The sequence below is a fragment of the Labrus bergylta genome, chromosome 21 (assembly GCF_963930695.1).
Source record: "Labrus bergylta chromosome 21, fLabBer1.1, whole genome shotgun sequence".
NCBI classification, from domain to species: Eukaryota; Metazoa; Chordata; class Actinopteri; order Labriformes; family Labridae; genus Labrus; species Labrus bergylta.
The window spans coordinates 57,652-78,341 of record NC_089215.1 but is presented as its reverse complement, the minus strand read 5'-3'; the positions used below and the strand labels follow the sequence as shown (position 1 = coordinate 78,341).

The 20,690-nt window shown below is 45.1% G+C and overlaps 1 protein-coding gene across 2 annotated transcripts in view; it reads right to left on the bottom strand.

Moving 5' to 3' along the window:
• Positions 1 to 1,522: 1,522 nt before the first annotated feature.
• Positions 1,523 to 20,690, bottom strand: part of LOC110002298 (glutamate receptor ionotropic, delta-1) — a gene marked incomplete in the record, with an annotated part of 61,949 nt that continues 42,781 nt past the window's right edge. Inside the window, 4 exon segments of one of the 2 annotated variants that reach the window (XM_065949666.1) lie at positions 1,523 to 7,707; positions 13,636 to 13,774; positions 15,675 to 15,915; positions 20,464 to 20,630. In XM_065949666.1, coding sequence (XP_065805738.1) covers positions 7,265 to 7,707; positions 13,636 to 13,774; positions 15,675 to 15,915; positions 20,464 to 20,630 — 990 coding nt within the window. 2 annotated transcript variants of the gene reach the window in all.

Sequence of the window (20,690 nt, the reverse complement as noted above, 5' to 3'; positions counted from 1 at the left end):
TCCAGCAGCGTGTCAGTCTCTCTGCCGTCCAGGCGGCCGTGTAACCATTTTAGTGGAGTCAGCCGTCCAGGCGGCTTTCCATCACGCTGCTCTTGAGTGGTGACAGCGAAACATGCTCCCGATGAGTTTAAAGCCAGAAGACAGCTGACATCCTGCACGTCCCGGTGTGTCTGTTTAAATCCTCCTCCTGGTGCGCCAGACTAAATCTTCCCCCTAATTGACAGAGCAGAGGATGTTTTCTGCCAGGCGGACTGATGGCAGGATGCAGCAGAGAAGAAGAGGGAGATTCATGTCTGCACAAACAGAAATGTCTCTCCGCGTAGAGGACGCTCTCTCAGCGGCTCGGCGTCGTGCAGCTGAGGTAATGATGTGATTCCAGTGTACAGAACGCAGCGGGTGTCTTTAAATATGAAGAACATCACCTTGTAGTTATTCACACAGAGTGGCTGCTGAAGGACAGAACACTCTCAGGCTGGAGCTCCTCTTATCGGGGGTTTGTTGAAGACTCAACCTGAAGAGTCTGCGTTAACAGATCTGTATATGTCTGGTCTCCTCGTGGTGTGCAGCTTCACTTTCTGAATAAAAAAAATCTGTTTCAAGTATTGAGTCATTGTTTAAGTTTTTGGAGGGGTTCATATCAAAACAAAACATGCATGAAACATGTTTGATACTCTGAGTGAAACTTAAGCTGAAGGAAGCTCCGCCCCCTCAGTGTAAACACAGAGCTAAGATCAACAAACCCAGAGGGAGTTTGACTTTACAATCTTTTACATGGAGTATATGTGATGTATTGATATTCAGAATGTTGCACATTAAGCCTGTAAAGGAGGAATGTGCGACTTTTTTATCCAGTAGACGTCGCGCTTGAGCTCCAGCATGAAACCAAAACAAACTTCTGTTAGGCCACGCCTCCTCCAAACTGAATCCTCCGCCCCCTCTAGAGACACACCATCAACCCCTCTCCACTCGCATTCACATGAAGGAGTTATCAAATGGAAAGCAAGATAATTAAGCACTATTAAGCGCCAGCGGCAAACAAAATTGTCCTAATGTCAAGCTGCCATCACCTGTGTCCTGCATTATTGTATTAGCATGCTAATGTTAGCGCTCTTTAGTTAGCTCGTAGCTTCACATTTCAAACTGACACAGAATGAGCGTGATCTAAAAACTCTTAATAAACTCCAAATAATCAGTGAGTATGTTCTTCTTCTTCTCTCTAGTTCTTGACTAAAACAGCTTTTATACACAAGGGGAGGAGCCGGCCGTCCCGTCCATGTAAACACGGCTCTGACAACAACACAGCCAGCGAGACTCAAGCTTCTCCCTCATTGTAGACAGTCAGGACTCAGAGACACATTTACACAGGACAGACTCTAAGATTTATTTATGTGGAACATGTCGCACATTCTTCCCTAAAATTAAAAAATTAAAGACCTAAATCTCTGCAAAACTTCACGTGTAGAAGTTCTTCTTCAAACCAAGATGTTGTCAAAAGTAACTGACACAACTTCAGAGACAAATCTGTAAACCATATTTCTTTATTAAAGATTAAGAAACTCCAAGCAGCATATTCATAAATAAAATAAGGGTCTCCCTTAGATGTACTGTGACAGACTATATGCTATGACAGTTCATGTTCTCGTCTTCTTTAAGGGGGGTGCGACACAAAGACCTCGCCCCCAGACCTCCTGGTTCCTGCTGACCAATCACAGCCTCAGGGTCCTCACTCTCAGTCCATCACGTCTCGGAGCACAGTGTGAAAAGCGAGTCGGTTCACAAGAGCAACTACTGACACAGTTAAAAACATCCACGTAGAGTCTGTTCAGATGACCCACCAACACGTGAAGTCTGACCTTTGACTTCGTCCAGATCCCAGACTGACCGAGCCATGATGTTTGAGAATCTGTATTCACGCAGGAGCAGAACATCGGCGTCGTTGCCCCCTTCAGCAGATATCTGACATACTGACGGTTTGTTAACCATAGAAACTGAAAAGATGAGTAATTGGGACAATCAAGAAAAGATTACATTTCAAACATCTGTACACACAGTGACACGTTGAAGCTTCTCTACCAGTTTCATCACAGAGAATGAATGAACCAGAAGTCGCATGTTGGTCCTACAATGAACAGTCTGAACGGATGTTTCTCTTCAGGGAACAGGATGAATGTTGAAGGGTGATATCAGGTGATTCTGCATTCTCAATTCATCTAGGGCTGTCAGCGTTTACGTGTTAAAGGTCACATATTCTCTAAAATCCTCTTCTCCATGTTCCTCTAACTCTAACATGTGTCTCTAGTCCGTCTACAAACCCCCCAATGATGAGAAAAGTTCATCCTCTCTGTCTTCTGCCTGCTCCACTTTTCAGAAAATGTGTGCTCAAACAGGCCGTTTGGAGATTTTCCCTTCATGACATCACAAAGGGCAGTAGCCCCGCCCCCAGGTTGGTGACACTCCCACCGCTAGGTGTTTGTTCTGCCCTCTGAGTCTGCCTTCTCACCGTAAACAATAGAACATGGAGCGAGAAAGACAGAGACACCCAAGCCCTTCCAGAGAGGGGGCGTGGTCAGACACAGCTCATTTACATATTTAAAGGTACAGACACAGAAACAGCCTGTTCTGAGCAGGGCTGAAATAGAGGGGTTTATAGACATGATCAAATACAGGATCAGATACGATCTTTGAATGTCTCATTTCACTTAAAAAAACTCTTAGACAGCGACCTTCGATCTGCCAGAAGTGTCTTATTGTCTTTCAAATTTAAAGCAGGTTCATATCCAAAGAGGAAGTAAAACACTGTTAGCTTAAAACGTTATGAAAATAGAAAATAAAAGTCTAACAAAAACGGTTTCGAAACGCAAAATAATAGAATGTCAAACACATGATTAAAAATGTGATTAATCGTGATTAGCCTCTGAAATTCAGCAATGAATCGTGTTTTTTTTTAAATGTGTGACAGCCCTAGATTGATCCAATGAATGTGGAGAGTGGTTTGAGGTGGAAAGTGAAGACATGGAGTCCAGGATGCTAAATGTCTGACTGCTGAAAACATTGAATGAAGTTGAGTCATGAAGTTGAGTTTTAGATTCATCCTCCAGATATTCTGATTGAAACATCTACAAAGTAATACATGGAATGCAAAGATCACAGTTGCTACAGTCGTCAGTTTAAATGTATCATGGTTCGTTGGCCGTGGAAGGAGAACAGGTCGTCTTGATCATTTCTGTGAAAGCTTTGCTGTCGTACATAGTCTAGACCAAGACATACCCGAGACCAGAATGCTCTGAGACCGAGACAAGACCAAGACCAGGACCATAACAATAAAAAATCCTCATCTTGTGTTTAGGGGGTGTGTCCCTCAATTAGACCGTAACACTGGGAAGGTTGCGACCGTAACTGGGCGATAAAAATCAAACTATAAATGAATTGAAGTTATTTGTTCTTTTATAAAGAGGCGTTTTAATTCTATTCACAGTAATGATGTGGGAAAATAGCCGACCAGTGGAGGTCTTGACAGGTCTCTATTTCAAATCTGGAGTCCGCCCCGTCTGAGACCGAGACAAGACCGAGTAAAAATGCTTTAGATTCCAAGACAAGACGCTAAAAAAAAAAAAAGTCTTCAAGATAGCTTCTGCAACACGAGGTAACCTCAAGTAACTTTCCCTTTAAACCGCCTCCAAAATTCCCTGATGCTTAACAAATGTCTTTCTTGATGTGAATTTGGAACAATTATTGTTTGCCCCAGTTGGCATCTTGTGATCTAAAGAGTTCTAACGGGCATGTTTTGGCCAGTTTGTCAAAGTTGTTCTGAACATGGTGACATTGCTTGCACACTGACCTCAAGGTCTTGGGTTTAGTTGCGTTCACCTGGATTTAGGCCGACGGTAGACTGAAGACGGTCAAACGTTCTACACAGCTCAGGAAATACAAAACTAATGAGTTTGAGTTTGTTTGTCCAGATTGTCTGATCTCTCTTCAACTGATTAAACAACATGATATAATACATTAGCTTGTATTTTCTGATGGCCCAACCTTTACGTTCTGCTCTCACTTAAAGGTGAACTTAAAGCCGGTCCCTGCAGACGAGTCCAACAGTCGTCCAACAATGACATCGGGGTCCAGTGTTAAAAATGAGCTTTTGTTCTGTTTGTTTGTAAAGACTCGACAGCTGTGAAGTTTGAATTTGGCATAAATTGAAAGAACCATTCAGGCAATCACGATTTAATTATCTAAAAAACACATGTACCTCTTCTCTCATGATCCCATCAGTGGTATAAAACTTTCTGTCTTGTCTACAAAATGAGTGTCATCAATGAAGCCCTTCATTCTGACATGTTAATATCCCTTGACTTCCTCAACCAATGTACAAACTGCTAGGGATGGAAACCCTTAAAAGGCGAGCTGGTTCTGGACTGGATTGTTTAAGCGTCTCCTCGTGTTCAGAGAGCTCCACAGTGTGTGATCAGCATGTTTCCAAACAGCCGGATTAAAATGAAGTCTAAACTCATCTGGTCCATAAAATGCATGTTAATCGCACTTATGAGAGCAAAATGGAGGGCTGGAGTGTGTGTGGTTTTATATCTCCTCTTGAACAGAGTTTTTCCATAAAGGTTCATCATACAGGATTCCACAGAGAAAAAAACTAAACAATCCAGTGTTTAGCAAACACATCCAGATTCACTCTATATTACAACGCTTGAGGTATGGCACCTGCAGAATCTCCCCCGTCACCAGCCTCTGATTGCACTTTGGATAACGACGCCCTCTGTCATCCCTGCAGGTGATAATGGATCTCATTAGGAACGACTTCTGGGACTATGAGGCCGCTCTCTACCACTCGCTCACTCTCTGTGATTAAAATATCTGCGAAAACCTGTATATAAGTGTTTGACTTTAAATTCTGTCGTATAAAAAATTAAAGACATGTCTATATAAGTGACGGTTCCTTTCCACAAACTCGGTTAAATATGAGACAAATACAAATATGAGAGATTGTGAGGCTGCGTTCACACCACCATAAAAACTCTGCTTAGTCCTTCAGCAAATAAAAAAAACATAGAGCATCTGGCTGCCTGAAAATCCAAGGGTTCTCCATTTTGGCATCCGGGAAAGACAGCACCCGAGACCTGGACACGTCCAGTGATGATTCTGGATTCGGATGAGAGTGGTTGCTATCAGGTGGGGCTCTGTCACTGCAAACTTTCCACATTTAAACCAACGCTGTGGGTTAATATTTGTCAGCCCTCAGAGGGCCCCTTGCTGTCCTGGGGCCCCAAGCAGTAACATGCCTTGCCTGTTAAAAAGCAGCGCCTCTGGGACTACTGAGTTGAAGGACTTCTAGACTGATTAGAGACAAACAGTAAATCATGCATCCCAGAGAAAGGCTCTCTTTGCAAAAACAATTTAAGCTAATTGCTCGAGTGTAACTCTAGATCGCCAAGCATATTGGTTCCGGTGTTCAGGGAACAACAAGTGAACATGCCAAGTTTGGCTCGCTGCTAATTGTACAGTGGGTATCTCTAAGATTTCTACTCTGCCCGTGTTGCTGGAGAAACACCAATCAGGAAATCCACTAAGACATTTGGTGCATCCTGATTGGAAGAAATGGTATTACCATCAGGCTTTCCCACTCCTGCAGAGTCCAATTCATTTTTTGGGCATCGAGCGGTTGGACATCTCCAAATTACGCCTGTTTCAGATGTCAAATCCAAAACAGGGAGAAGTTTTATGGACTTGTCTTCAAATGTCTGGAAAGGAGCCCATCGTTTTTTGGCAAGCATTCACACCAATTTGTAAAACTTATGTTTCAATCAAATGCACAAACATAATCGACCCAAACTTCTAGGCTTGCAGAAAATCTGGAATTCCAGTTTTACAAATAATGCTTGAAACACATGATGTAACGAGTGGTGTCCCTTTTCCCACGTCAATATTTAACCCTCCCCGTTAAATCTCTCTTCTGAAGAACCGGCCACTTGAGGGGACTCCAAAGCTGGTCAGGGAATCATTCATGTTTTTTCCATCCAAAAGTTGTTGAAATATTTCCAGCCCAACCACAAAGATGCTGAATGTCCCACAATGCTCTTTTTAGCCGTCCCTCCTGCTCCAACGGGCTGCTTGTGTTGGCAAACCCACCACATGGGATCACACGAGCATTTGTCACATTCAGGGTTTGTGCTTGAGGGCTGAGTAGTGTTGGCTCAGAGACGGCGATAATGTGACACTCAACAGCCAAACTCTCATTTGACTCCAAAATCCCAATACGAGAGGTTTCTGGGACCAGTACAGTTTTACACAACCCAACAAGGCCGGTCTTTGGTGACTCCGTTACCGCACTGGAAAAACACAAAATTTAATAGACGTTTTTTGAGCAGTTGGTGTGATTGCAGCCTTACAATCTCTCCTTCCTTCCATTTTTTTTTACAAACTGAGACTCCTCACCTGGACAGTTCTGATGCCAAATACAAAAAACAAAAAGTCTATAAAAAGCAACAACCCACCAAGCTGTGTGTAAAATAAGATCCTGATAAAAATCCTCTCGCGTCGTCGTTGGATGATAACGTTTACAGTTGACGTAAGAAAGTGAATGTAGACTTTTCAAAAACAATGAATATTATAGATTTAATACAAATGAAGAAAAAAAACTTGTGATCATTTTCATCCGATGCTGGAGATATATATAGGGTTGGTACAGAGGTGCATAACAGTAGGTGTCCGACACTAAAAATGTCCCTACAGTGGTGCATCATGGGTAGTCGTTTACAACGATGAGTTGTGGAGAGACATCGTTTAATTTCGGCACTTAGAAAACAATCACAATGAATTTCGCGTCATTGTTTCATATTGAACAAAATTTACAAAGCCATTCAAACAGTCATAATGTTTTCATCAATGTATAGATATTTTTTTTTTATCTCGTTTTTGTTTTTTATTACTCAACTTCAAAAAATTGAGAATATTCAAAATACACTTTAACCTCACTTCGTTCTCTTGGTATTTACACGTATGTACAAGAGAAAAAATTACACCCGCCACCCCCATCCCCATTTTTTTTTGTTTTTATGTAACATCTGCTTTTCTGAACAGGAAGTGAGATAAAAAATCTTTTTTCTTTGTACATATATGTTTTTCCTTCTGTAATAATTTTCCTTCAGAGTAAGCAGAGTCGCATCAGAAACCAGACCAGAGTCCAGAGAGCGACTGATCGTTGATGCAGTTTGAGCCCCTCCTGTTTGGGATCTATATGGAGGTACTGTGGGTGGCATCAATGACTTCGGGTATGGGTCCTCCGGAGACTGCCTGGTAGGACATTGGCATGGGTGTCTTGCCAGGGCTCTGCCGGAAGAGCCCCCCGTTGGGCGCCCTGTGTTTGCACTGCATGGTGCCGCTGCTGAGAGGGTGGTGCAGGAGCAACGTGTTGCTGCCAGGGCCCTGGGACGGAGGTAGCGTCCTGCCTAGAGTCCCCCCATGGTGAGGATGCGGGGGAGGTGGTGCCCCCTCCCCGGGGAGGAAGGTGGTCACACCGAGGCCCGGGTAGTCCCGCACGGACTCCGGCCCCCCCACCAGAGAGGCTTGGCTGGGCTGCACTCTGCCGATGTCCAGCGCAGAGATCTCGATAGAGGGGCCGGGGATCTGCTTGTGGGCCAAGTCCTCGTCCAAAAGACTGTTCATACGACGGTGCACCTGTTCCAGATTCACCTCCTTGTCCTACAAAAGGAGGATTTGGGGGGGTGGGGGGTGGAAGAGGACAGAGGGGAGACAAAGGGGAGGGGGGGAGGGGGGGGGGGAGGGACACAGAGGCTGAGATTGGCGATGGGCCGGTTTCTCAGACTGTTTCAGGTCTGCTGCTGCTCCATGCATTTTAAGCCTGTCAGCGTTTTTTGGCTCGGCCTTTTAGATTTACAGACTTCCATCAAGATGCCGGCTGATGGTCAGCATCTTGATGCTTTTTGGCGTTTGGTATGAAGAGCCCAGTGGGAACTGAGGCCACAGAAACCAATTGGTATGTGCACCTTGAAATCAAACTTGGCCAGAGAATATTAAAGGTTCGATGTCTGGAGTAAAACAATCCTGGAGCCAAACTGACTGAAGGTCGATTGTTGTAAAGCTGTTGGAAGCGGACTCCTCTTTACTCCGTCTGCATGTAAGCAAAACACCTCAAGGTTTTCATGAGACGTGTCGGACTGAGAGAAGTCTGCTAAAGGAACAATTGATTTTGGATTTAATCAAGGTCTTGAATTCCTGCTGGAACACTTTCAAGTATAAAAGAAGCCGATCGAGTCTGAGGTAGATTTGGATGCACAGCCAGGAATTCATTAAAGTTACAATCCAAACTATACGAGGATGATTTAAAGGTTAAATAAGTCACGCTGTGGCTGAGGTGAGAATATGTACATTTGTGTTCCCCTCCCCCTCTGTGGTGAATCTTCCTCCGCTGCCCTTGGAGCGAGTACACTCTGTGCAGGAGGATCGGAGAATTGGTTCGCTTTCAGAACAATTTAATCAAAACATTGGCTGACACTGCATCTCCTGTTGACTGCAGCCATGCATACTTGTTAGGCATTAATAGAGACTTGAGTGTTTCCCTGTTGAACCGCCAGGTCTGCTACAGCACGCTGGGTCACGGGAAGGTAAAGGACGAGCGGCAGAGAGGGAGAGACGAGGCCTGACTCGCATTCCAAGTGAGGCCTCGGGTCTGGATCCAGATTCTCGACACGTCTTGAGTGTTTGTTTGCTACGTGCATGAACGCAGATACAACGAGAGCGGGGAGTAAAAAATGTTTGAGGTCGGTCATTGTTCCTGCACGCAGCCTGGCTTGGCTCCAGCATCGGATTCACTTTTTACTCAGAGGAACAATGATATTAGTCACAGTAACTCATCACAGTGACATTCAAAACAAGGCACAAGACACAGTTATACTAAAGATTAATGCACACAGAGTCACATGGTGCTGATGCTACAACACCCGACGTCCCCGATGGTTTGAAGATAAGGTTTGTTGATTTAGTCTTTTAATACGTTTTTTAATGTTAAGATCTTTAAAGGCTTTATATGTGATTTTTCACACTTAAATGTAGAAATCAAGTATATCCTCTGAAAACTCTGAGTCATATCTGTATACAATGGGTGTAACACCCGAGTCCCACTGTCTGTGATGTTTTCAGAGTTTTCAGAGTCCTATCTTCACGTATAAAAGATACATATTAAAGTTGTTTAATTGAGGGACTAGAGAAAAGAAGAATAACATACTGTACTCACTGCTTAACTGTGTTTCTAGATCACGCTCATTTCAGGTAAATTTACATGCAGTGTGAAGATACCAGCATAATAAAGATCACTAGCATTAGCATGCTAACAGAACAATGCAGAGCGAGTTGTTTGGTTTCATGCTGGTGCTCAAGGGCGACATCTGCTGGATCAAAAAATCTCATATAAAGCCTTTAAGATTCTTGATTAGATGGTGTCTGCAACACAATGCAGAAGCTCATAAGTTAAGAGTTATAAAGTTAAGAGTCGTGGTTTTGATGTTTTTATTTTCAAAGCAGCAACACTACGTTTGGTGTTTTTGGAGGTTAGCCTTTAATGCTACCGTCTACAGCATCTTTGATCATCAAGTCATCAGCGCTAACAAAAAACCAAGATGGTCGCCACAATTACGACCTCTCACCGATCGTCAACGAACCAATGAGGGACGTACCACCATCTTTATCTCACATTCACAGAGGCCTTCAGGTGCTGTCCACCTGGCGTTTGTCTGAGCGCTCATGAGTGTTTGCATGAAGCGTTTTTGCGCTGCGCCGTCTCAACTGCACAGATTTGTAGGCAACAAACGATTCCAGCTTTTTAGTACAATGCAGACACTGCTCCTTCTCTTTTACTTGTGGCAACTTTTGGTTAAATTCCCCGACTGAAGATCTGTGGTTTTTAAAAAACACGGGTTGTATCGTTTAAAAACTTGAGGTGTCTAAAAATGGTGAACATTTTGACAACCCTAGGTCAAAGTTCAGAGCACTGACTCTAAAGCTTTTAATGTAAACATGTAAAGTCCACAAAAGACAGAAGAAGTCTGTGTGGTGATGTTAGGCAGGAGCACCAACGAAGAAGAAAAAGATATAAATAGAAACCCAGGAGGACGACAAGAGGCAGATTAAAGTAGCAGACGTTGCTCTTCAGGATTAAGTCTTTACGTTGAGGTAGAGTGAAGAGCAACCTCCAAGTCTCAGGTCTTCTCGACACTCTGCGGTCGAGTGCCGCCGAGGCTAAGCATCCATCTCCAGCCTTTGTTTGAACCGTAAAAAGATGCAGGGCGAGTTTATCCAGGAGGTCGGCGCACGTTGGAACGATCCTTCTCCAGAAGAAACTCTCAGAGCCAATTAAAACATCTCAGCGCAGGTTATTGTTTGAGCGGACTGCCGTCTTATTAAAATATTTTTTCAGCTGCGTCAATCTGGCAGCGAGCCAAAATAAATAAATGCCAGGGATTAAACCTCAGCCGGTCGTTAAAGACGGGCCGGTGATGTAAGAGGAGAGGGAGAGAACAAGCGGCGTGTGAAAGCCTCCATTAATTTAGCAAACAAACAGCTCTTTTAATGAGGGCTGCCAGTGGGGGGGATCTTAAATCACTCTCCCTCCTGCTGCTCTGTGAACACTGCAACTGTTGAGTGGGCCGTGCTCGAGTGTGATAAGAACACTTTGTGGTCGGTTCTGGTTCATTTTGGATTTAAGTGCTCCTCAGGAAACATCGGAAGCCCTTTAGCGAGGAACTCTTCTTCTATAAGAGGCCGCCTTTGATAAAACATCTTTTGCTACAAGACGAGTACAATCTGACCGCCTACACGCCTACACCCCCCCCCCCCCGTGGGCAGCGGTGATGAAGTTTAATCTAAATGTGCAGATTGGATATTTCTCAGAGGCACTCATCTTCTCAGCAATTCATGACTGAAGCCATTTAAATGGTGAAGTGATGTTAAACGGAGAGTCTGCAAATAGGAGCTAATAAACTCCTTACACTAACACCGTGTCCTAAAAGCATGCAAGCGATATATATCACTTAACACCGGGCTTGATTGCACGCTTTCACGCTCACTGTCCACACTGCATCCATTAAATATTTAATTCTCTGCTCTGTCAATTTCAGTATCCCTCCCCTTGCACAGAGTATGACATCTAGTGCTTTTATTTTGCAGGGGGACAAATAGAAGTGTGGTGCTTTTATTTTGGAGGGGAATAAATTGAAGTGTGGTGCTTTTATTTTGAAGGGGGATAAACTGAAGTGTGGTGCTTTTATTTTGAAAGGGGACTAACTGAAGTGTGGTGCGCCACCGTTCTTTTCCTGTTATCCTGATTCATGAACCATAGTATTGAAGAATTAAAGGTTTGACCCTGTGATGGCTCGGGGTCAGAGGTCATTAAGTCACCCTGTTGGAAAGGCGACCGTCTAAAACCAACTATCCTTCCAACGGTTGCTAAGATCTTTCTTTTTTCACCAAATAGTTTCAATAATTTTATTTTATAAGAGTCCTGATGCGACCTTTCCTCCGCTCATTTTAACGTGCTTTAAGTCTCTCGACTCTCCACTCAGGTAAAGTTTTATCCGGCTTTGAGTCACGTTGGTTTCCAAACAGATAAACACCATTACTACTGAGAAAATGTCAAATTACCTCTGGAGAGTGGTTCTGAAACAATCAGCACTGAGTCATGCGGTGGCATAAGAGAACTTTACTTCTCAAAACATGATTGAAAAACGAGTTTTATCAGGTCAGAATGAGTCACTTATTAACTCTCCCCTCAGATTTGTCTGGCTTGTTTGTGATGAGCTAAATGGCAAACTCAAAGTTTGTGACTAAAGTTTAGAAAACATCATTCTGTGAGGTTTCATTTGTGAGTCAGTGAAGTGGCAGTGCGAAGTATTCAGGCTGTTTGGTTCCAGTGTTGCAGCTGATTAAAAAAAAATGTGCCTCTGAGAAACGTCTGTGCGCTCAGATTAGATTGGAGAATGGTGTTGCTGCTGCTCCGATGACTCATCAAATGGACGTCTTTTAGGTTCTGCGATATATCACATTTCTATTTTGAAAAAAGACTCTGCTTGTTCTGCTTTCTGAAGACCGGCAACACATCTTGTCGTGCACTTTTAAAGGTTTTACAAACGGGAGATTGAGATGTAAACACAGAAAAAAACAAAAGTGGAGAAGCTGACCTCCGTTTGGTAGGGGGAGGGGTCTCCGAAGCGGTAACAGGCACACTCATGTGGGAGGGGTTAAGGTGGAAGTCCTGCACAGGTTTGCTGGGAGAGAAAATCCACTACAGTTTACAGCTTTCTTTCACTTTCTTTCTTTACTGTGAATCAATATGTTTAAAGACCCCTCCCCCTACCAAACGGAGGTCAGCTGCTCCACAGTCATTTTGTCTATAATTCGTTGACACACAGTTAGCACGCCAGCTACTGTCCATAGATTGAGTTGTAAAAGTTGTGTGAAAGGCACTTTGTTTGTTTACAGCAATTCTCGTGATTTTCGTCACAGTTTCACAGTTTGTTCAGCTGAAAACGCCCAAAAAACAGGTAAAAGTGAGGCGAGTCTGTACGAAACGCTCGCCACAGTAAAAGATGAAACAAAGCAAGAAGAAACAGAGAGGCCCTAGAAGAACCAGGGGGAGGGGGTGGGGGGTGTCTGATGACGGGGGGATTCAGTGTTTAAGGTGAGCGAAGCCCTCAGGAGCCTCCACGGCCAGACATCAATTACAACGGTAATTATCGTATCGTCTGCATAGAGGAGCAGCCCAAATTCAAATCAATTGCAATTAAAGCCGAGCTGTCTGTTTCAGAACATCAACCAAATTAATTTAGACTTTTGTCTTCCCTTTGGAACAGCTTTAGCGTCCGGATCTGGAAATAATCTCCTGTTCAACTCTCTGATAGGTAAAGAGATCCAACGGCTAAAAATCTTTTCTTCATCAGCGTTAAAGAAAGTTTAATGAGCCACCAGAAACTTTAAACTTTTGTTATGTATCATTTTTGTTGTTGAGTTTTTACGTCACCTTAAACATTTCCAACAGTTATCTTGGACTTGTCTCGACACATTGATAAAAACGTCATGTAGATTAAACTTGGATACATTAACTCGTCTGTAAACATATTCTCTTCCTCAGGTCGGTTTCACCCGGTCGTCATGACTACAGTCAACCCTGGAGTTCGTTTTCGTCGGTGGAAAGTAGCAGATAGAATCACTCCCATGATTCCCCGCCAGCCTCAATGTCATCTTTTGTTATTGTTTTGTTTGAGAGCCCCCTGGTGGTGAAACTTACATACTGCGCCTTTAAGGTCTAAATCTGGGGATTAAGGTACGACATCACCTGCTACATGTGTTAAATCTCCTGTGTTAATGTAAAACTAAGGGTGTACAGAGTTAATTTGTTACGGTTAAAAAGATTTGCGAGGCTCTACGGGAAAATGAGAAATGTATCCTTTAACCTTTGACGTAAACAGTCCAAATCAGAGATTTATTCCAAGAACCTTTGCAGCAAAAATAAAGATACGAGGCATGTTTCCACTCAGTTTAGACTCAAGAAAATCACAGATATATATATATGTTATTTTTCACTTATTTTGGATGGTTATGTATGAGGTCTAGTCTGACCTGTATCAATAGCTTCTGCTTCATCCCAGCCTCTCTCTCTGTCTGTCCAAATGTCCCTCCTCCCCTCCGATGAAGCAGTTGTTATGTCATTATATGTCAATGGACCAGAAACCCTTGCCAGTCTGTAATCCTTAGTAACCTGCACGAGATCATAGACAGTCAAGTGTAAATATAAAAAAATGGAAAGGGATAGATGGAGAGAAGAAGGGTAGATAGATCACATGGGTGTCCACATTGACATATAATTTGCAATAAGACGTGACACAGTGACAGAACCAGGGGTTATGGACCGGGATGTTGGAGACAATCTTATTGCTAAAGGGCGACACACCCACTGCGCACTGCCTGCTCACACTTTAGTTTATGGATCCATATCAAAGCTTTGCCTCGTGGTTTGTTTGCCCTGTGCGCTGATGACATACATGTTTGTGTTGAGGTGTATCTCTGGTGATCGGAGGTGAATGTCTGGAGGTAGAACTTATAAACACAGGTCAGAGGTCGGTCTATGTTCGAGTGCTTAAAACGTCTCAGTTCCACATTATATACTTATTATGGTCTGGTGTACGCTAGGGCTTCACAATTGCCTCGCTATCACAACATGAGCGTTCACAGTAGTTTGTGATAAGCACATCGTAAAAGTGAAAGTCAGATTAATTGGTGCACATTCAGCGGTTAACTTCCTGCGTCCGTATTCAAAAAACATCCTGAGCGTCCTCCCAGAGAGCTCCTGACTCAGCTCAAAGAACCAGAGCGAGAACTTTTAACCTCGGAGTGATTGAGGAACATTCTCAGAGCGACTCTGAGCGAGGACGAGACAGAAACTAGATTCATTTATTTATAACACTGTACTTTCAGCGGGCACAGTGCAGATTGTTTAAATCACTGCCGGGGGCGCCGGTAGCCTAGAGGTTAGTTTGCGCCCCCCCCATGTACGGAGGCTATAGTCGTCCAAGGGTTCTAATCCGACCTGTGGCTCCTCGATTTCTGACTCCACTGTCCTATCAAAACAAAGGCACACAAATAAAAATCTTTATACTTAAAAGCTGATTAAAATAAGTAGATAGTCTGGGACTGAGACGGACGACGACGTCTTTTAAAGGGGGGCAGGCTTTACACTTTATGTGTCTAAATGTTTGGTAACTTAAATTTACTGCTCACATGACTCCATCCGAGCTTTCTTTAAGAACTTCATTGTCAGCTTTCATCAATAATCGATTCAAGGGAATACAATCTTTAAATCCTGTCAAACAGGAAGTAATCGCTCAGCTGTGGTGAAAGCGTGTTTCCTGTTTAACAGAGAGGTCCGCATGAGGCACTTTGTAAGGTTTCAGAGTCTCTGAGCGTCGACCGATAGCGATCTGCACGGACTGATGGTGAAACTGTTCATGTCTACACTCAGGGCGAGCTGCACTTTCACATTATTTTATCTTTGCTTCATAAAGATTTCAGAAGTGTGTCCGTAGTTTTTACAGTTCTCTCTCTCTCCTGCTGATTTTAATCTCTGTGCAGAAAACGAGCAAAGTTAAACTACGACGGAGTCTGGATCTCCTGAATGCTCTGAACAGAAACATGTAGGACTCGGCAGGTGCTTAAGGCCTCAAGTGTTTGATTCAAGGCAAAGGAAACGCCTCCCGAGTGGATCAGGAGCGGCTGCTTTATGAGCGTATTAGTAAAGGTAATGGTCAGGTGCTTTGTGTGTTTAGAGAGCGTGCCAAACGAAAAACAGATGAGCTCGGGGATCTGTAAGTTCAGGGCGATGTGGGTGGGGAGTGATGGCAGATAAAAGAAAAAATGGAGGGGGGGAATCAAGGCGACCAAATTTGATTTCAATCAGTGTCCTGAAGTGGCACAGAGCTGCTCTGTCCTGCCTCACCGCCCTCTGTCCCCCGGCTCTCCCGCTCTAACTCTACCCTCCTCTACAGCTGGGTGTACTGCAGCTCCACTAAGTCTGGGCTGGCGTCTGCAGCTGGATCCTTAAAGTAGAGTGTGGCAGTGTCCTCCCCCCGCTGGCCCGTCCGCCGCGCCCTGTGCTCGGTCACCTCTTTGGGCTGCTCCTGGCGGCAGCGGTTGCTGTTCCACCACGCCTCCAGCCCGGCCACAAGGCAGGCCAGCAGCAGGCCCGCGGCCAGGATGCAGAAGACACCGGCAAAGCTGTGCAGCTTGAGGGAGCGGCCATCTGGGTGGGCGCTGGCGTGGCTGCTGAGGTCACAGCGGCCGGTGCGAGGCCACCACTTCTGTTTCATGATGTCCAGGTCGCCTTTCTCCTGAAGCTCCAAGATCCTGAAGAGGAGAAGACATGAGCATGTGTTTTAATTTATAGTCTAGAGTCCCATCTGGTAACATGGAGGAGGCAGGGTTTATGACCTATACTGCAGCCAGTCACCAGGGGGAGACTGGCTGACTGGCTAAAAACCAAAGTCCAGCGCAATGAGGGCGCACCTTTCCTGTCCGGTCTCTGACCTGACACATCCTTTAAAAAGGACACACCAGTTAGTGACCATCTCCCGGTGTGATCCTGCGAGCACGCCGCTCTCTCGTTGTGTTGAGTTATAGAGTTAATTAAGCAAACTCTGCCGTGACCACCGAAGAACAATCTGCTTTTAGCTGCAGTAAAAATCACAGCCCAATTTGCTATATTTAATCTGCTCAGCTCAGCATGAACATGTTGAAGGTCAGCGCGCTGTCGTTTCCCCCCCCCCCCCGCCATCCCCCCGTACCACACCCCGAGGACAAAACAGTTCCCCAGCACAAGCGAGGAAACAAAGTCCGCCGAGGTTATTAACGGCGGGATTATGAAATGGAAAGCCGGGGACAGAGGTACTACAGCAGTTATGGGACGAGGTATTAAAATGATGGTTGAACTGTGGAGATAATGGCTTCCTCGCTGAACAATAGCTCCACCCTCCATTTAACACTCGGACACATTATTCCTCGACGTCCCCGGGCGCTTTGCTGCGAGGACGCCGCGGGCCGCTGGATGCCTGCTGAGCCGAGCCGGGTACATGAAAAAACTTCATCAATAAGAAACGGGATTAATCCCTGAATAAACACAGGACGGACTAATGATGGAGGAGGAGGAGGAGAGAGAGAGGAAGAAGAGGAGGAAGAGGAGGAGGAGAGAGAGAGGAAGAAGAGGAGGAAGAGGAGGAGGAGAGAGAGATGAAGAAGAGGAGGAAGACGAGGAGGAAGAGGGGGAGGAGGAGGAGAGAGAGAGGAAGAAGAGGAGAAAGAGGAGGAGGAGGAGGAGAGAGAGAGGAAGAAGAGGAGGAAGACGAGGAGGAAGACGAGGAGGAGGAGGAAGAGGAGGAGAGCGAGAGGAAGAAGAGGAGGAGGAAGAGGAGGAGAGAGAGAGGAAGAGGAAGAGGAAGAGGAGGAGGAAGAGGAGGAGAGAGAGGAAGAAGAGGAGGAGGAAGAGGAGGAAGAGGAGGAGGAAGAGGAGGAGAGAGAGAGGAAGAAGAGGAGGAGGAAGAGGAGGAGGAAGAGGAGGAAGAGGAGGAGGAAGAGGAGGAAGAGGAGGAGGAAGAGGAAGAGGAAGAGGAAGAGGTAGAGGAGGAAGAGGAAGAGGAAAAGGAAGAGGAGGAGGAAGAGGAGGAAGAGGAAGAGGAGGAAGAGGAAGAGGAGGAGGAGGAGGAAGAGGAAGAGGTAGAGGAGGAAGAGGAAGAGGAAGAGGAAGAGGAAGAGGTAGAGGAGGAAGAGGAAGAGGAAGAGGAAGAGGAAGAGGTAGAGGAGGAAGAGGAAGAGGAAGAGGAGGAGTTGATGATCATCAACAGATGATGTCACCTGAAAGTTTCCACGATGGTTTTGATTTCTGCTGAAATGTTTTAAAACTTTACAAACATGAAGTCTATAATCTGTGTTTCCTCCTGAGCTGCTGACAGGATAAGAGAAGATCACAAAGCTGAAGACGGGGAGGAGACGGGGAGGAGACGGGGAGGAGACGGGGAGGAGACAGGGAGGAGACGGGGAGGAGACGGGGGTCAACAGGAGAGGACGTGGGGGGGTCGTAGAAGTGCTCAGATCGGGGAGGTGTAAAGGTCATTTTGCGGCGGCGTCGCACAAACACGCAGAGAGAGGATCTGATCGCACAGCAGCTCGTCTGCTAACACACACACATAGACACACATAGACACACACACACACACACACACACACACACACACACACACACAGATTCACGGCGGTTTGTGCGTGGAGGAGGTGGTGATGGCGTGCTGCAGACATCAAACAGTCGTCTCCAGCTGTGAGCGGCTCTATGAGAAACTGCTCTTCTTATAACTTCATACAGAGTTCAGAGCGGCTCCTCAGGACTCAGACCCCCCGCTGCGTTTCAATCCAGACAGCCAATCACAGACGCTTTCACACCTGAGAGGCCAGGTGCAGACCCCCCGCCCCTGCCCCCCCCGCTGAGCCAGGAGACGCACATGGCGCTTAACTGAAACTCCACCGGCAGCTCTCAATAGAAAGTCTTGAGTCTTGTGGACAAATCAGTCCTGAGCTCCAAGCAGGAAGAGCTCGGACTTATTGAACATGGCGATATTAATGTGAATATGCACACACAGATCCACAAATGTGTTAAAAGATCCACAAATCCACCAATTTCCAAAAAGGTACTTATTTATTAATGGCAGTGAACTTTCTCAGCTGTAAATCCTGAAAATAAACACAAATGAGCTCTTACAGCTGAGGCGGGCCTCGCCATTGGCTGTCATTCTACACACTTTTGACTTTTGCAACATTCCCACTGTGCAAGATCCACAAATGAGTACACATATCTTCAAATGTGTGTGTGACGATCTGCAAACACATCAGTGGGGTTTTGTTGCCCTGAGCGCAGGCTCACAGGCTGCCAGGCTGCGTACCGCTTTGCCCGCACTGTACAGGAAACACATTTCAAAAACAGAAACTACTGTACATAACGGACCCTCCATCGTAGCCTCCTCAGTAAAATAGTCACTGGGTGCTACCGCCTGGCAGCCTGTGAGCCTGAGCTCAGGGCAACAAACCCCACTAATGTGTTTGCAGATCGTCACACACACATTTGAAGATATTTGTTTACGCATTTGTGGATCTTGCATGGTGGGAGTGTTGCAAAAGTCACGTGTAAAATGACAGCCAATGGCGAGGCCCGCCTCAGCTGTAAGCGATCGTTTGTATTTATTTTCAGGATTAACAGCTAAAAAACTCACTGCCATTAATAAACAAGTAAATATTTAGAAATCTGTCTACATATAGAATAGAATAGAATAGATGTTTATTGCCATTTGCACAGGTACAGGACAGTACAGGTACATTGGAATTTTTGTGTGTTTCTCCCTGAGTCAGCCTCCACAAAAAAAATTATATATAAAATAGAAAAGCATTATAAGAAAAGAAGAGTAGAAAAGTACAAATAAAGTAAATAAATAAGTTGTAGTAACAGCTAAGTGATTTAAAATAAACTGTACAGAAGCTATACACTGTATTAAAGCAAAGATATAATACAAAAGAATAACAAAGGGGAACACTGTACAAGGAAACGAAAATATAAATATGTTTTCTTGTTTTATTTGCAGATTAATTTACACATTTGTGGATCTGTGTACACATATTCAAATAGTCTTGCCACAATAATCGCTCTATAATTTAAACCATCAGTACGACTCTCCTGTCTGTGTTTTCACTTTATTTCTGTTGTTGCACAGAAACAATCCCGCTCGTTTCACCTCGACTGTTTTTTTTACTCTCTGACGGGAAATATCGACTTCCTGCTGAATAACTTTGTCCTCTCATGTTTTTCCTCTCACAGCCGCTTCCTGTCTGCTTCCCGATCGATACGAGACGCATGAGAAGTTTTCACATTTTGTTCCGGAGCTTATTGGACTTCCTCCTCGCTCTGTTAATGTGTGATGTCATAATGTGGAGGGTTTACTCAATGATGTTTTTAAAAACTCACACGGGGATTAATTTGTGTTTTGGGAATAAGAAGAGGACGAAGAAGAAGGAGGAGGAGGAGGAGAAGGAGGAGAAGAAAAAGGAGAAGGAGAAGAAGGAGAAGGAGAAGAAGAAGGAAGAAGGAGAAGGAGAAGGAGAGGGAGAAGAAGGAGAAGGAGAAGGAGAAGAAGAAGGAGAAGGAGAAGGAGAAGGAGAAGGAGAGGGAGAAGAAGGAGAAGGAGAAGGAGAAGGAGAAGAAGAAGGAGAAGGAGAAGGAGAAGGAGAAGGAGGAGAAGAGGAGTGGAGGTTTCGCTCTGCTGCTCGCTGATAATTGAATTTCTTCCAAACTTCCATCTGCTCACAAAATCAAATAAGTAATTAGCCCACGTCCTCGTGTTTACACATCTCGCCGTGAATAATCCCTTTAGCTCCTCTCAGCACACTTTTCATGCGAGCTTGTTTTGGTGGAACTTATTCGACTTAAGCGTCTGGCGCTCGTTTAGATTTAACGCTGCGTACATCTGCCTGCAGGGGGCGTTTCCCCGCTCACATACAAAACACCTTTTTAACCCCCGATGTGCCTCGTCTCGTCCTTCAGTAAACCGGTTGTCAGAGCGCTGTGATCGCCTCACGCAGCATCAGAGGATTAACAGGCTGATAATGAAGACGATCAAACTCTGACACAGAGCTTCATCACGGACGCCATCTTTGTTTCATCAAACTATAAAAATACAAACGCTGTCATCCGACGCCCTGATCAGAGCGAGCGAATCAAAGAGTGAGTTTCATCACCTTCTGCTGCTGAGAGTCGATCAAAGCTGAGACGTTAAATAATCCTTCATGCAATAAGACGACGACTTCTCGAGTCCTGAGTATTAAGTTATCGTGTCGGTGCGTCTCAGAGTGTGGAGGACTTACTTCTGGGAGAACAGGTCTCTGTAGGGGCTGCCGTGCTGCATGGCGATGCCGTAGCCTTTGCTGCTCATGCCGTTTCCGGACACGGTGATGGTGCAGTCGTCGTCCGTCAGCGCCGCGTACTCCAGCACCGCCATGTCCCACAGGAAGGCGTACGGACTCTTCTTCGCCTGCAGACACAGAGTGAGGGCAAAGAAAAACCCAAACCGTGAAGCACAGGTCACCAGGCT